The sequence below is a fragment of the Talpa occidentalis genome, unplaced genomic scaffold, assembly GCF_014898055.3.
Source record: "Talpa occidentalis isolate TD23 unplaced genomic scaffold, MPIMG_talOcc4v2.1 talOcc4.16, whole genome shotgun sequence".
NCBI lineage: Eukaryota > Metazoa > Chordata > Mammalia > Eulipotyphla > Talpidae > Talpa > Talpa occidentalis.
This window is the reverse complement of record NW_023601653.1, coordinates 57,537,070-57,552,044: the sequence shown is the minus strand read 5'-3', so window position 1 is coordinate 57,552,044 and position 14,975 is coordinate 57,537,070. Positions and strand designations below refer to the sequence as shown.

Genomic DNA, 14,975 nt, shown 5'->3' with positions numbered 1-14,975 from the left:
AATATAAAAATCTATATAAAGTTGGTATCAACCTAAAATTTAGGATGCCATTATAAGGCAGAGTGTTTTTGTAGCATCAAAGAATTACAATTTAGGGCACAGATTCAGGTAGAAACCTAAAATGTGCTCCCAGCAGGAATAAAGTTGGGTTTTATGGAGAGAAAAGATAAGGTGAGTGTTAAAAGAAAGAAACTGATTCTATCCTAGAGCAAAAAGTCCATAATCATCAGTCCTAATCAGGGTGACCTCTGAACAACTGCTTGCTAGATGGTTTCGTAAACAATTGCTTTTGGCCTAGTGTAAATGTCTCTGGTTTAGTTCAAACAAGACAGGTAATGCAGTTCTCTGCAATGGCTGCACAGCCCCATTTAAAAAAAAAAATGGCTCCAAAAACATCATCTTTCCATAGTGGTGTAGGTTGAACAGCCTAAAGTCAAACTGAAATCATTAAAATAACCTTTATTAGCTAGTATGTTTGCCTTGAAGCAAAATAAGAGAAAACTGCTGGGAATCTTTTGTTAAGATTTGCTTACCTATTGTTTTTAAAATCTCTTCACATAGCTCATCTCAGGATAGGTTTCCTACTATAAAACACTTAATAGCACATATAACAAATCATTAACATGTTACAAATGTAAAGCTATTTTTTTTAATTTTTTTAAAGATTTATTTTTTATTTATACAATAGCAGGGATATAGGCCAGAGGCGCGGGAGGGTGAGAGGATTCACCACAGACAGAGTGGGGAGCAGAACAAGCAGACAGACCGAAAGCACTGCTGAGGGGATCAGCAGGCGAGACAGGAAAGGTCTGCTGCACCATGTGGGAATCTCCCTGGCCGGCCGGGAGTTGAACCCATGGTGTAGAGGCTGTGGACAGCTCCACAGTGTGGCGCTCAACCCACTGCGCCACTGGGGAGGCCCCCCAAAAATGTAAATTTTAAAATGATTCTAAAGACTAAAAGTTAAAATAGCTGTTCCATGTATTAGAAGAAATGCCTTCATTCAAGCGTAAATTGTGAGTTGGAGCAGGCACTGATACATAGTCCCTATTCTCAAAGTAAGAACTAAAGTTATCTTGTGCTACTTAGTTGAATTAGCAGATATATAGCAGATATAGTGAACTGGAGACTGTGGGAAAGAACGTAGGAATGTGTATTTATCAAACTCACGATTCTGATTTCTCTAAAGTTTTAGGATCTATTTAAAGTTGTTTATAATCTTATTTCACTATCATAGTAAACTGCTTTGCAAAATATTATTTTTAAACATTTAGTTGCTGCTAAATGAGTTTCTATATATCAGCTGTACTTTTTGACACATAATGATAAAGTCTTTCATTAACCAATTTTATTATTATTATTTTGCTTTTTCTTATTCTATTCAAGACTGAATTAGTACAGATGACCACTAACATTATGTTTTGAAAATTAGTTAGGGCTATTTGATTTGAGACTAATGGAAACCAACTCCTGCTGATTTATACAAAAAAAAATAAATTTAGAGATTGCTCACAAAGCTCAAGAATGGGAATTCAGCAAAGATTCTGGAATCTACTAAAAGCACAAAGGTGTGAACAGTCCAAAATTCCTACACACCTCTCACCTCATCCCCTCCCTGTATAAATTCTTCTCATGTTTTTCTTGCTTTCTGCTGACTCATTTTCCTTGCTTTGTCAGAATGATATTTGGTAAGTTACCAATAGAAAGTTCAATTTCTCTATTGGATCAAACTTCAAATTTCTAAAAATATGATTCTAATTGTGCTGTCACAATCAATGGCATTGTACCTTTATAAAATCATAAAAATGACCTGGGGTCTGGGTCAAAATGGTTTTTGTTACTGGAGAATAGGGACAAACAGTGCACTAGAAAGTCCACTTCTATTTTTCCAATTTACATTATTCAATTTCCACCATCTCTTTCTGGATCTTCTTTTGTTGAATTTGGCAAATCAGAGATGATTTTTTACTTTTATGTGAAGTTTCAGTGAAATGATTAATTCATTGTGTTCAGAGACGTGGAATGGTAAAGATGATATCTGTTCTGGGTCTCCCTGGTGTCACGAGGGGTTATGACACAACCTGTGAAGCTGCCTGCAGCCTCTGCAGCACGAGTTCAATCCCCCCACTGCCCAGGGAGCAATCCGTATGACACAGCAGACTCTCCTGCTCACCACTGCTCCCCTCAGCAGTGTACTTCAGTCAGCCTACCTATTCTGTTCCCCTCTCTGTTTCTGGTCAATCATCTCACCCACCACACCTCTGGCCTGTACCCCAGCTCTTGTATGCATAAATAAATAAATCTTAAAAAAAAAACTTAAAAAAAAGATATCTGTTCTCAAACTATTAAAAGTATTTATAAAAAAGAGGAGGAAGAGAAGAATTGATGTATAGTGGGGAAGAAGGAAAAAAAATTGAGGAAGATAATGGGCAAAAGTCATGTAAATATATAGAGTAACTCCTAACACTATAGGGGGAAAAGTTTGGGGAGGGGTGTTTAGCACTTCAACAGGAACATATGAAAAGTTATATTGGGCTTTATTATGCTACCAGATAGACATCATGCCTCCTTTCTGTAAGATGCAAGGGAATTTCCTTAAAAGGAAGTTAATATTTTAGGTAGTCTCTTTAGTCAGGCAAAGGAAGTTCAGATAAAATTAATTTTTTTCCATTTAAAATAATCTTTATGTGAAAATTGATTCCCTTTACCACTGTTAGTTTTTACTAGTAATAGAGATGTGCTCTAAAGAACAAAAGTCAAAAGAACTTATCTAGAAAATTAAACAGAATAATGAAATTGAGATAATAGAAGGAATATGGTGACAAGTCTCACCCAAAGAGAACTCGTGTCTCCTGAAGAGTAAGGAAATGGAATCCACCTAGAGAAGATGTTTGAACAAGAAATTCTCTCTCCACAATCTTTAGCTATCATTTAAATAAGGATAAGTCCCAGGTCTTTACTGTCAATTTCAAATTTGTTCTAGGGTCAAGGTCTTTAATTTCAACTTTAATTTCCTAATCCTCTAGATTATGAAGATGTATAGTTAGAAATGTCTTCCAGGAGGCAATCTGTGACCTGGAAAGTGTTGGGAATAGAAGTCAGCTGCAAAGATTAAAGAGAAACTGAGAATTGTTTATAAAAGTCAGTTAATTTTTTAAAAGAAATACAAATTCAAGCAAATATATATATATATATATATATATATATTATCTGAATTCATATGGTAACATTCCAGACCTTTTCTACATTTGAAGTTTCATTATTTCTCTGACCAAGATAATAAATGACTATTGTTTTAGTAAGAAAAAATAGTTATCTTTTTTGTGAAGAAAATTGGCAGTAATATCTTAAGGAATACAATGGATAAAAGGAAATTCTACTGGAATAGTCAATAGAAATAGCAGTTTTAAGGAAAGGGAAAAATATCTTTAGATTTGGAGATAATGAATATTTAAAAAAAAGGGGGGGTTTAATTGACAGAACTGGAACCCACATAGGAAAAATCATAGTTGAAGAAGTAAGAGTCAGTAAAGAGCAGAGACACTTAAATGTCAAGAGGTAAAAAGAGAGAGAATGGGTAATAACTCTATTTGAGTGTAGAATTGTATAATTAAAGAATCTTAAATGGGTCATAGCCTTTTCAATATATTAGGCAATATGATCACAGATTGAGAAGGACTTTATGGAGTGAAAGACTGTAACAAAGTGGGGAAATGATTACATCAGCTGCCAAGGTCTTTAATTTCTACTATCCTCTAGATTAGGAAGATGTATAGTTAGAACTGTCTTCCAGGAGGCAATCTGTGACCTGGAAAGTGTTGGGAATAGAAGTCAGCTGCAAAGATTAAAGAGAATCTGAGAATTGTTTATAGAAGTCAGTTATTTTAAAAAACAGATACAAAACCCACTTTTGTATAGGTACAAACCCAATTTTGTACAGGTACAGGTACAAAACCCACTTTCCAAAATTCACTGAATTTGTGGGATTACAATATGTATGAGACAAACTCATAGCTTCTTAATGGTTGGCTTCAAGGAGTAAGGTAATAATTTCAGGACAGATATACGGAAATTGAATAATAAAATGTTCAAAGAGTAACATGAAGCAGGTAGTAAGAGACAACAAACTACAGGACAGGAGATGGGAAATATCTAGAAATCAGAATGGGAATTTTTCATGTGAAGTGAAAAGATGATTGGAGTGAAGTATGAATTCATACATGCTCCATAGAGCACAGGGGTTGCAGTCCTGGAAATGGAGAGTCAAATTAATTCATAAGTGAACTGGTATTTTTGGAGCATTATTCCTGCCACGATGTATACTGGTAATACTCTCCCCTAAGGAGACAGTCTAGGTAAAAGAAATTGAGAGATGATGGGATAAGAGTTGTCCCAAGTCCCGTTTGAATAGGTAGACAAAATACAAACTGGCACATGCTCAACATCCTATCCATACAGTCTGGCCTACCAGACTGAAAAAAAAAGAAGCCAAGCTAGATAAAAAAGCTTTAAATCCTGACTAATGATTGTGTCGTAATTTCCTGGAAGGGCAAGGCCAAGAGCTCCACATGCACGGTAGGAATGCAACCTGTTGGTGCACGCCCGGGCATAGCTCAACCCAGTACAAGTACTGATGCTGCTCTTGCCTGCTCCTTCTCATGGACTGACCATTTAAAAACCTCACCCTAACTTCCCAGAAGCCAGGCTAAATTCTCCTTTCATGTGACTTTTTGGATTTTTAATTATTTATTTGCAAATTATATAGCTCATAAAGAGTTAATACTCCAAATATAAAAATTCATACAACTTAATAGCAAGAGAACAATCTGAATAAAAACTGGGCAGAACTAAACAGACAGTTTTTCAAAGAAGACACATAATACTACTTGAAAGATGCTCACCATCACTAAAGATGGAAATGCAAATCAAAACCACATTTCCCACCTGTAAGAATGACTATCAAAGAGAGTAGAACTAGCAAGTATGGGCAACGATACGGAGAAAAGGCAACCCTTGTGCAACACTGGTGGGAATAAACTGATATAACACCAGTCTTCTTTCTAGCACTGGTTCCTGCTCATGCACAAGTCTCTAATAAAGCTTTGCCTGGTTCTCCAGAAATTCTCTGGTAAATTATTTCTCCTAAAGGGTTCCTGGACTTAATCATTTTGGAGAGTCTCTAACACTTGTCAGTCACTATAGTCAAGATTTTCCATGTTGCCATATTTTCTCTAATTTGTTCTTTGTCAATATTCCCAAGCATCAGTATGTCTTAAATACTCTCTCCCACATCAAAGCGATTGTACAATTTTGAATTTCTTGATTAGCTTTACCATTTGTTTCTCCACATTTTGCTGTGTTGGATTTCTTCATCTACCATGAATTCTACGATTTTAATCCAGCATTGATGCTCAATGCTTTTTACTCGGCGGCAAGTCCAGCAGTATCACTTGTATCACTTTTTGTCACACAGATAGGTTCAAAAATATTTACCTAGAAACAAAAAAGGGATGACAGCAAAAAAGCCATAGGAAATAGCAAAATAAACACACAATTGCAGATGAATGCAATTCAGATTAATGCAATAGAGCAACTGCAGAAAGCAGTTCAAATTCTTACTAAGGGTCACCAGCACATCCTGTTGAATTTGCTTTCATAGATAGAGACTATAAGAACGCTATAACATTTATCATTTATTATTAAGGAAATATTTCTTACAAAAATATAACAAGTCACAATGATTCAGGCAATTATTAAATGGCTTATGCAAGGGAAATTATGGAAAATATGTGACTACGAGAAGACAAAGACTTTATCCAATAGTATGCTTTACCTTCAGTCCCACAAAAGGTGGAGAAGAAAGCACACATCCATTAAGATTTTTATAATATTGTATAGGTCCTTTACCTCTTACAAAGAAAACTATAAAACACTGTTAAAAGAAATAGAAGAAGACACAAAGAAATGGAAAGACATCCCCTGCTCATGGATTGGAAGAATAAACATTATTAAAATGGCCATCCTACCAAAAGCAATATACAGATTCAATGCTATTCCAATCAAAATCTCAATGGCATTCTTCAAAGAAATAGAACAATTATTGATGAAATTCATATGGAATCACCAAAAACCCCGAATAGCCAAAGCTCTACTGAAAAAAAAAGAAGGAAATGGAGGCATCACACTCCCAGACTTCAAACTATACTACAAAGCCATAATCATCAAAACTGCATGGTATTGGAACAAGAACAGACATACAGACCAATGGAATCGAATAGAAAATCCAGAAATAAACCCACAGATTTATGGTCAACTAATCTTTGACAAAGGAGCAAAGACTATGCATTGGAGCAAAGAAAGTTTGTTCAATAAATGGTGCTGGTAAAACTGGGTCGCTACATGCAAAAGAATGAAGCTTGACCACTACCTCACACCATACACAAAAATCAACTCAAAATGGATTAAAGAACTAGACATAAGACCTGAAACCATAAAATACATAGAAGGAAATATAGGCGAAACACTACGGGATTTGCACATCAAAGACATCTTTACAGACACATCACCCAAGCAGTGATAGTGAAGAGAAAGATAAACAGCTGGGACTACATCAAATTAAAGAGCTTCTGCACAGCAAAAGAGACAATAACAAAAACAAAGAGAAACCCCACCAACTGGGAGAACATTTTTGCACCCAACACTAATGATAAAGGACTGATCACAAAAATCTGCAAAGAGCTGATGAGACTCAGCAACAACAAAGAAAATAATCCAGTCAAAAAATGGGCAGAAGAGCTAAAAAGAAACTTCTCTGAAGAGGAAATGCAAATGGCCAACAGACATATGAAAAAATGTTCAACATCACTTGTAATCAGGGAAATGCAAATCAAAACTACCATGAGATACCATCTCACACCAGTGAGAATGGCACATATTAAAAAAACTAGCAACAACAAATGTTGGCGAGGATGTGGAGAAAAAGGAACTCTTGTGCACTGTTGGTGGGAGTGCAAACTGGTCCAACCACTATGGAGAGCTGTGTGGAGATTTCTGGACCTACTAAACATAGAGCTTCCATATGATCCAGCAATTCCACTCCTAGGTATTTACCCAAAGGACACAGAAACATCAATTCCAAAAGCACCTGCACTCCTATGTTTATAGCAGCACTGTTTACAATAGCTAAGCTTTGGAAACAACCCAAATGCCCAAAAATAGATGACTGGATCAAGAAGATGTGGTACATATATACCATGGAATATTACTCAGCATTCAAAAAAGATAAACACATGCAATTTGCAGCAACATGGATGGCACTGGAAGGGATCATGCTCAGCGAAATAAGCCAAAAAGAAAAAGAAAAATACCGGATGGTCTCACTCATAGCAGGAATCTAGAAAACTTAAATAAGGGACCAGGAAAATGAATATAAGAAAGTGAAAATCAAAATCAACAAAAAACTATGAACCAGAGACACTTTTTGGGGGGGGGGGGGGCGGGAGGGAAGGATTGGGGTCAGAATGGGGCGTTTGCAATTGTATGGGGGAATATAAAAATAAAATTTAATATTTAAAAAAAAAAAAAAAGATTTTTATAATATTATTCAAGATAGAACCTTGAATGATCCTACTTAGGAAAGCAAAAACAATAAACTATAAAGATTTAGAATTAGATTTAGAATTTAGAATTAGAATTAATGCACAGGCTTTGAGATCTGATAGATTTAGGTTAGACTCTAGGCTTGCAATTCATCACTCACTGTGTAAATTGTATAACCTCTGAAAATCAGTCAATTTATCTGCAAACCTTGATATATACCTGTATTGTAGTTATGATGAAACAAAATATTGCCTGTAAACCACTTACTAAAGTGCTTAGTAAAATAGCAACTACTGTTAATTTAAATACTAACATATATTCCAGTTAGGAATTTCAACTGCATAACTTTTTGTTTCCACCTTGATGTTTTAATCTAGTGGGATAGATGCACAATCAGTAATTAAACAAACAGATAAATATATAATCAGGAATGATATTCTGATTGAGCACATTGCCTAGCCAGACTATGGTTAAATATTTGACTACCATCCCACACATAATTTTAGTTTGATATAGAAATGACATACAAAATTTTATTAGTTTCAGGTATATGACATAATGATTCAATATTTGTATACACTGCAAAATGATCATCACAATAACTCTAGTTAATACCTTTCACTTCATATATTTACACATTTTTCTGTGTTGGATTTCTTAAGATTTACTATCAGCAGCTTTCAAATACGCCACACAGTTTTTATCCACTGTAGTCAGCATCTTGTACATTACTTATTTTATAACTAGAAGCTTGTAACTTTCAATCCCCTTCATTCATTTCACCTATGTGCTACCCCATGCCTCTGAAACTACCAGTATGTTCTATGTATCTATAAGCTTGTTTCTTTGATTTGTTTGGGTTGGTTTGAGATTCCACATAAGTGGTATCCATCTTTTCCTGTCTGACATTTCACTTAACTTAATATTTTTGGCTTTCACCCATACTGTAGCCAATAGATTTCTTTTATGGTTGAATAATATTCCAGCGTGTTTGTGTGTAATCTTCAAAGGCAATATATATTTTCTCTATCCATTCAAACACTGAAGGACACATTTCATATCTTTGCTACTGCAAATACTGCTGCAATGCACATGAAGTTGTATGTATTTTTTTTGCATTAGTTTGAGAGTATCTCAGGTGAATACGCAAAAGTAGAATTGCTTGATCATACAGTAAATCCATTTTTAATTTTTTTAGGAACTGCCATAATGTTTTCAAGAGTCTCTCTACCAACTTATTCCCACCAGTATTGCACAATACCCTTTTCCCCATACCGTCGCCAATACTTGTTAGTTCTACTCTTTTTGATAGCAATCATTCTCACAGATAGGAAATGCTATCTCACTGTGGTTTTGATTTGCATTTCCATCGTTAGTGATGGTGAGCACCTTTTCATGTAGTATTATGTGTCTTCTTTGGAAAAAAATGTCTGTTCAGTTCTTCTGCTCAGTTTTTATTCAGATTGTTCCCTTACTATATAGTTGTATGAGTTCTTTTTTGTACCTGGAGTATTAAACCCTTTATCAGCTATATGATTTGCAAATATTTTCTCCCATTCAGTAGGGTGCTTTTTCATTTTGTTGATGGTTTCTTTGCCGAAGTTTTTTTTTTTTTTTTTTTTGGTTTGACACATTTCCATCCTTTTTGGTTTTGTAGATTTTGCATTTGGTTTCAGATTAAAAAACTCATCACCAGAGCCAATGCCAAAAAGCTTGCTGCCTATGTTTTCTCATAGGAACTTTGTGGTTTTGGGTGTTATATTCAGCTCTCTGAATCATTTTTAGTTAATTTTTGTGCGTGGTGTATTAGCTCAGTTTTATTCTATTTGCATGTGGCACTCTAGTTTTCCCAACAACATTTAATGAGACTGTTCTTTGCCTTTTGTATATTCTTGGTTCTTTTGTCATAAAATAATTTACCATATATGCATAATTTGAGAGTTCTCTATTCTGTTCTATAGTCTATATATCCATCTTTATGACTCTTTTTTATTACAAACTTGTAGCAAAACTTAAAATTCGAAGTGTGATACTTCAGTTGTTTTTCTTTCTCAAGATTGATTTGGCTACTCAGAGTCTTTTGTGGTTTGTAACAAATTTTAGAAACTTTATGTTCATGTAGAAAATGATTTTGGAACTTTAATTTTTTTATTTGTATATATTCTACATCATTTTTTTTTGTTTGTTTTTTGTTTTTTGTTTTTTTTGGGACCCTGGCCTGTGGCCGGGGAACGTACAGGTGCTGCAGAGGCTACAGGGCAGCCTCGCAGCCCAGGGGAGGCCCCATCATTGTTGATTTTTAAACAATGTTTGCTTCCCCCGTAGAAGGTGTAGTCCCCCATAGAATTTCCTTCACCAATGCACCTGTACACCATCACCACAGTCCCCTGTGCTGCTTCCTCCCTCCCTCCAAACCCTCTCCCTCCTCCTTCCCTGCAGGCTATCTCTGGTTTTTAATTGTCTGATTGTTTTTGTTTTGTATTGTTATTTTTTTCCTCTGATGTCTTATTTGGTTCCCCTATATTCCTCCTATAAATGAAACCATCTGATACTTTTCTTTTCCTTCTGACTTATTTCAAGGAGCAAAATTCCTTCTAGCTCCATCCATGTTGCTACAAATGGTATTAGTTTATCTTTTTTGATTGCTGAATAGTATTTCATTATGTGCATATATATCTACTTGATCCAGTCATCTATTTTTGGGCATTTGGGTTGTTTCTGGGTTTTACCTATTATAAATAGTGCTGCAATAAACATAGGGTACAGGTACTCTTTTGAGTCAATGTCTTTGTGTCCTCTGGATAGATCCCTAGTAGTGGAATTGCCGGGTCATATGGTAGCTCCATTTTCAGTAGACTGAGGAAGCTCCAGAGAGCTTTCTAGTGATTGGACAAGTTTGCCCTCCCACCAGCAATGTAGGAGAGTTCCTTTTTCACCACATCCTCACAACATTTGTTGTTGCTAGTTTTTTTTTGCTATGTGCCATTCTTACTGGTGTAAGGTGGTATCTCATTGTGGTCTTGATTTACATTTCCCTGATGAGAAGGGTTGTTGCACATATTTTCATATGCCTATTGGTCATTTGCATTTTCTCTTTGGAGAAGTGTCATAAGTTCTTCTGTCCATTTCGTGACTGGATTGTTTACTTTGTTTTTGTTAAGTCATGTATATCTTTGTATATCATTGTGATCAGTCTCTTAACAATTGTATAGGGAGCAAAGATTTTTTTCCCAATCAATGGGGTGTCTGTTTTGGTTAATGTATTTTGCTATACAGAAGCTTTTCAGTTTGATGCAATACAAGGTGTTTATCTTTTCCTTGACTTTCTTTGCTTTGGGTGATGAGTCTTTAAAGATGTTACTGAGATGTATGTCTTATAGTGTTTTACCTATATTTTCTTCTATATATTTTATGGTTTCATATCTTATGTCCAGATCTTTTATCCATTTTGAGTTGATTTTTTTGAATGGTGAGAGGTAGTGATCTACTTTCATTCTTTTGTATGTGGAGGGTCCAATTTTCCCAGCACCATTTATTGAACAAACTGTCCTTGTTCCATTGCATATCCTTTGCTCTTTTGTCAAAGATCAGTTGTTTATACATGTGTGGCTTTATTTATGGGTTTTCTATTCAGCTCCACCAGTCTATATGTCTGTTTTTGTTCCAGTACCACACTGTTTTAATTATTATGGCTTTGTAGTATAGTTCAAAGTCTGGAAGTGTGATAACTCCATTCTCCTTCACTTTCATCAGCAGGAATTTGACTATTTACAGCTTTTTGTGGTTCCATATGAATTTCATCAGTATTTGTTCTATTTCTTTTTTTTTTTAAAGATTTATTCATCTTTGGGCCTCCTCGGTGACACAGCGTTTGAGTGTTGGGTTGCGAAGCTGCCCGTCAGCTCTGCAGCGCCAGTTCAATCCCTGGCTGCTCCCCGGCCACCAAAGGAGGGTCCCGCATGGCGCGCAGACCTCTCCTGCTGCCCGCTGCTCCCCTCAGCAGTGTACTTTGGTCCTTCTGCCTGTTCTGCTCCCCACTCTGGCTCTGGTGAATTCTCTCACCCTCCCACACTTCTGACTGTATCCAGTGCTTGTATAAAATAAATAAATAAATCTTTAAAAAAAATTTCTTAAAAAAAAAAAAGGTTTATTCATCTTTTTACAAGAGCTGGGGTACAGGCCAGAGGCACAGGACTCATCAAAAATAGAGCTGGGAGCAGAACAGGCAGATGAACCGAAATACACTGGTGAAGGGAGCAGCAGGCAAGACAGGAGAGGTCTGCCGCACCATGTGGGTTTCTCTCTGGTGAGTGGGAATTGAACCCATGCTGCAGAAGCTGCAGACAGTTTCATAGTGCTGCGTTCAACTCACTGCGCCACCAGGGAGACCCTATTTGTTCTATTTCTTTGAGGAATTTCATTGGAATTTTAAAAGGGATTACACTGAATCAATCTATAGATTTCTTTGGATAGTATAGACATTTTAACAATGTTAAATTTTTGAATCACTATTATGGAACCTCTTTGCATTTATGTGTGTCCTTTTCAACTTCTATCACCAATATGTTACAGTTTTCAGGGTACAGGTCTTTCACTTTTGGTTAAATTTTTTCCAAGCTATTTTATTTTTTTAATGTAATTATTAATTGGACTGTTTACTTAATTTATCTGATAATTCATTTTCATATAAATGCAACAGATTTTTTTGTATATTGATTTTATATCCTGAAACTTCATTGAATTAATTTATTAGTTCAAAGGTATATTTTGTTTTGCTTTGCTTTCTTTTGGTGGAGTTTCATGTTTACTATGTATAATATCATGTTACCTGCCAATAAGACAGTTTTACATCCTCCTGTCCTATTTCAATGCCTCATTTCTTTTTGCTGCCTAATTGCTCTACCTGGGACTTCCAGTACTGTGTTGAATAAAAGTAGTCAGAGTGGGTGTCCTTGTGTTGTTCCTGATCTTAGAGATAAAGCTTTGAACTTTTCACACTTGAACAGAATGTCATCTTGTTATATATGGCCTTTATTATTTTGAGTTATATTCCCAGTATATCCACTTTGTTTAGAGTTTTTTATCATAAGAAGATGTGGAATTTTGTCAGATATTTTTTCTGCATCTTTTGAGATGATCATATATTGCCATTCTTCACTTTAATTGATTTGAGGATACTAAACCATCTATATATTCCTACAATAAATCCCACTGAATCGTGGTCTATGATAATTTTAATTTATTGCTGAATTCAGTTTGCTAATATTTTTTGAAGAATTGTGTTCAACAGAGATATTAGCTACCCTTTAATTTTCATCTCTCGTGGTGTCTGTATCTCATTTTGTTATCAGGGTGATACTGGCCTCATAAGATGAATTTAGAAACTGAAGGAGTACAAAGCAAACCTTCCCAGATGTGCCAGCTTGGTGCATGGACCAACTTGAGCTTGGTGCCTAGACCAAGTTATTGTGTTGAGGAAAATAAAGACCCAACAGATTAAAGAAAGACATTGCCTCTAATTTAAATAAGTAAAAGAATTTAGATAGCTGGTCTGATCCCAAAAGAGAACTATTTCCATGGAATAGTTTCCATAAAATTTTATGGAAATTTCCATCTGAATAACCCATCTGTGTGACAGGACAAACATCTAATTATGAAGCACCTGCTCTTCTTATAATCATGGGAATTACCCCCACTCTTCTTTGAAGGCCCAGACCCTATTCTATTCCTTATCTCTGTATGACATATAAGCTTTAATTGACCAATTTGCCTCATGGGCACACATATTTTGGCTTTTGCATGCACAGATTCATTTTTCTCCTGTTAATCTGCTCTTTTAAACAGAAGCTAGAGGGTGAAGGAAATGTTATCTTTCCTCCCCTAAAAAATATTCCTTCCTCTTCTACTATATGAAGTTTTGAAAGGTATTAATTTTTCTTTGTGTGTTTGATCTTAGACTCTTGTTTAATCGGAAGTTTTTGGTTACTGCAATAATTCAATGTGCTTATTAACAGTCTGTTCAAATGTTCTACTTTTCAGATTTCAATCTTGGTTGGTTGAATATTTTTATCCATTCCTCCTGCATTGTCAAATTTGTTGGTGTTTTATTGTTCATAGTGGTCTCTTATGATCCTTTGTATTTCTGTCGTATCAGCTGAAATGTCCTTATATTGAGTCCTCTCTTTTTCTTGATGAGTAGAGATAAAAGTTTGTCAATTTTGTTTATAGTTTCAATGAAACAGCTCTTTTTGTCTTTTTCATCTCTATTTCATTAAATTCTGCTCTGACATTTGTTATTTTTTTCTACTACTTTGGGGCTTTCTTTGTTCTTTTTTCTAGTTCCATAAGGTGTAGAGTTAGGTTGTTCACCTGAGATTTTGTTTCTTAATGTTGCCTTCATCATCATAATTTATTAATATTTTAAAATGTATTATCCACTTTAGACTATATATTTTAAATGTTAGACTCACACCAGATTCCTAAAAGAAATAGATCTTGTTATAAAAAATTGTAACATGGAAACTATGCAAAGAAGTGAAATAATATATCCACGTAAATCAATTAAATGGTATTGAAGGCTATACTATTTCCAGGTCTTCATGAAAAACATGAATTTAATCACATGCTAATTATAGTAGACTTGTCTAAATATCACTGCATGAATTTAAATATTAAGTAATATAAGTGCACTAAAAATACATATTCCCATCAATTAAAAATGTTTTTGTCATAATGGTACCCTTGGAATGGGTAAAAGTCTCATTTATGCTGAAAATGCAAAGAATGCAACTCTGGAACTTTTGTGTGGTTATGATTTTGGCATCTTCTTAGCCCCAAGAGTAACCACAGAAAAACTTTTATGCACTGCTATAGTGGACCAAGGTTTTAACATTAAGAATGTAATCTACAGGAAAAAAAAAATAAAGAATGTAATCTATAGTCCTACTATACTACATGAAGACAGAACTGATAAAAAAAATTCAGGGCCTCCCTGGTGGCACAGCCGGTTGAGCACTGCACTGTGAAGCTGTCCACAGTCTCTGCAGCATGGGTTCGATTCCCGGCCAGCCAAGGAGAAATCCACATGGCACAGCAGACCTCTCCTGTCTCACCCACTGCTCCTCTCAGCACTGTTTTGTTTTTTTAAAAAAAGATTTATTTTATTTATACAAGAACTGGGATAAGACCAGAGGTGCGGGAGGGTGAGAGGATTCACCAGAGAAAGAGCGGAGAACAGAACAGGCAGAGAGACCGAAAGCACTGCTGAGGGGAGCAGCAGGTGAGACAGGATAGGTCTGCCACGGCATGTGAGAATCTTCCTGGCCGACCGGGAATCAAACTCGAGCTGCAGAGGCTGTGGACAGCTTCACAGTGCA

At 35.6% G+C, this 14,975-nt stretch overlaps 1 protein-coding gene across 1 annotated transcript in view; it reads left to right on the top strand.

The window, feature by feature from the left end:
• The window catches only part of PIK3C2G (phosphatidylinositol-4-phosphate 3-kinase catalytic subunit type 2 gamma), a 312,676-nt gene that overhangs the window by 6,785 nt on the left and 290,916 nt on the right, over window positions 1–14,975 (top strand). Inside the window, exon 2 of the mRNA XM_054696764.1 lies at window positions 1,562–1,688. Coding sequence (XP_054552739.1) covers window positions 1,562–1,688 — 127 coding nt within the window. The remainder of the gene's footprint in view (window positions 1–1,561; window positions 1,689–14,975) is intronic.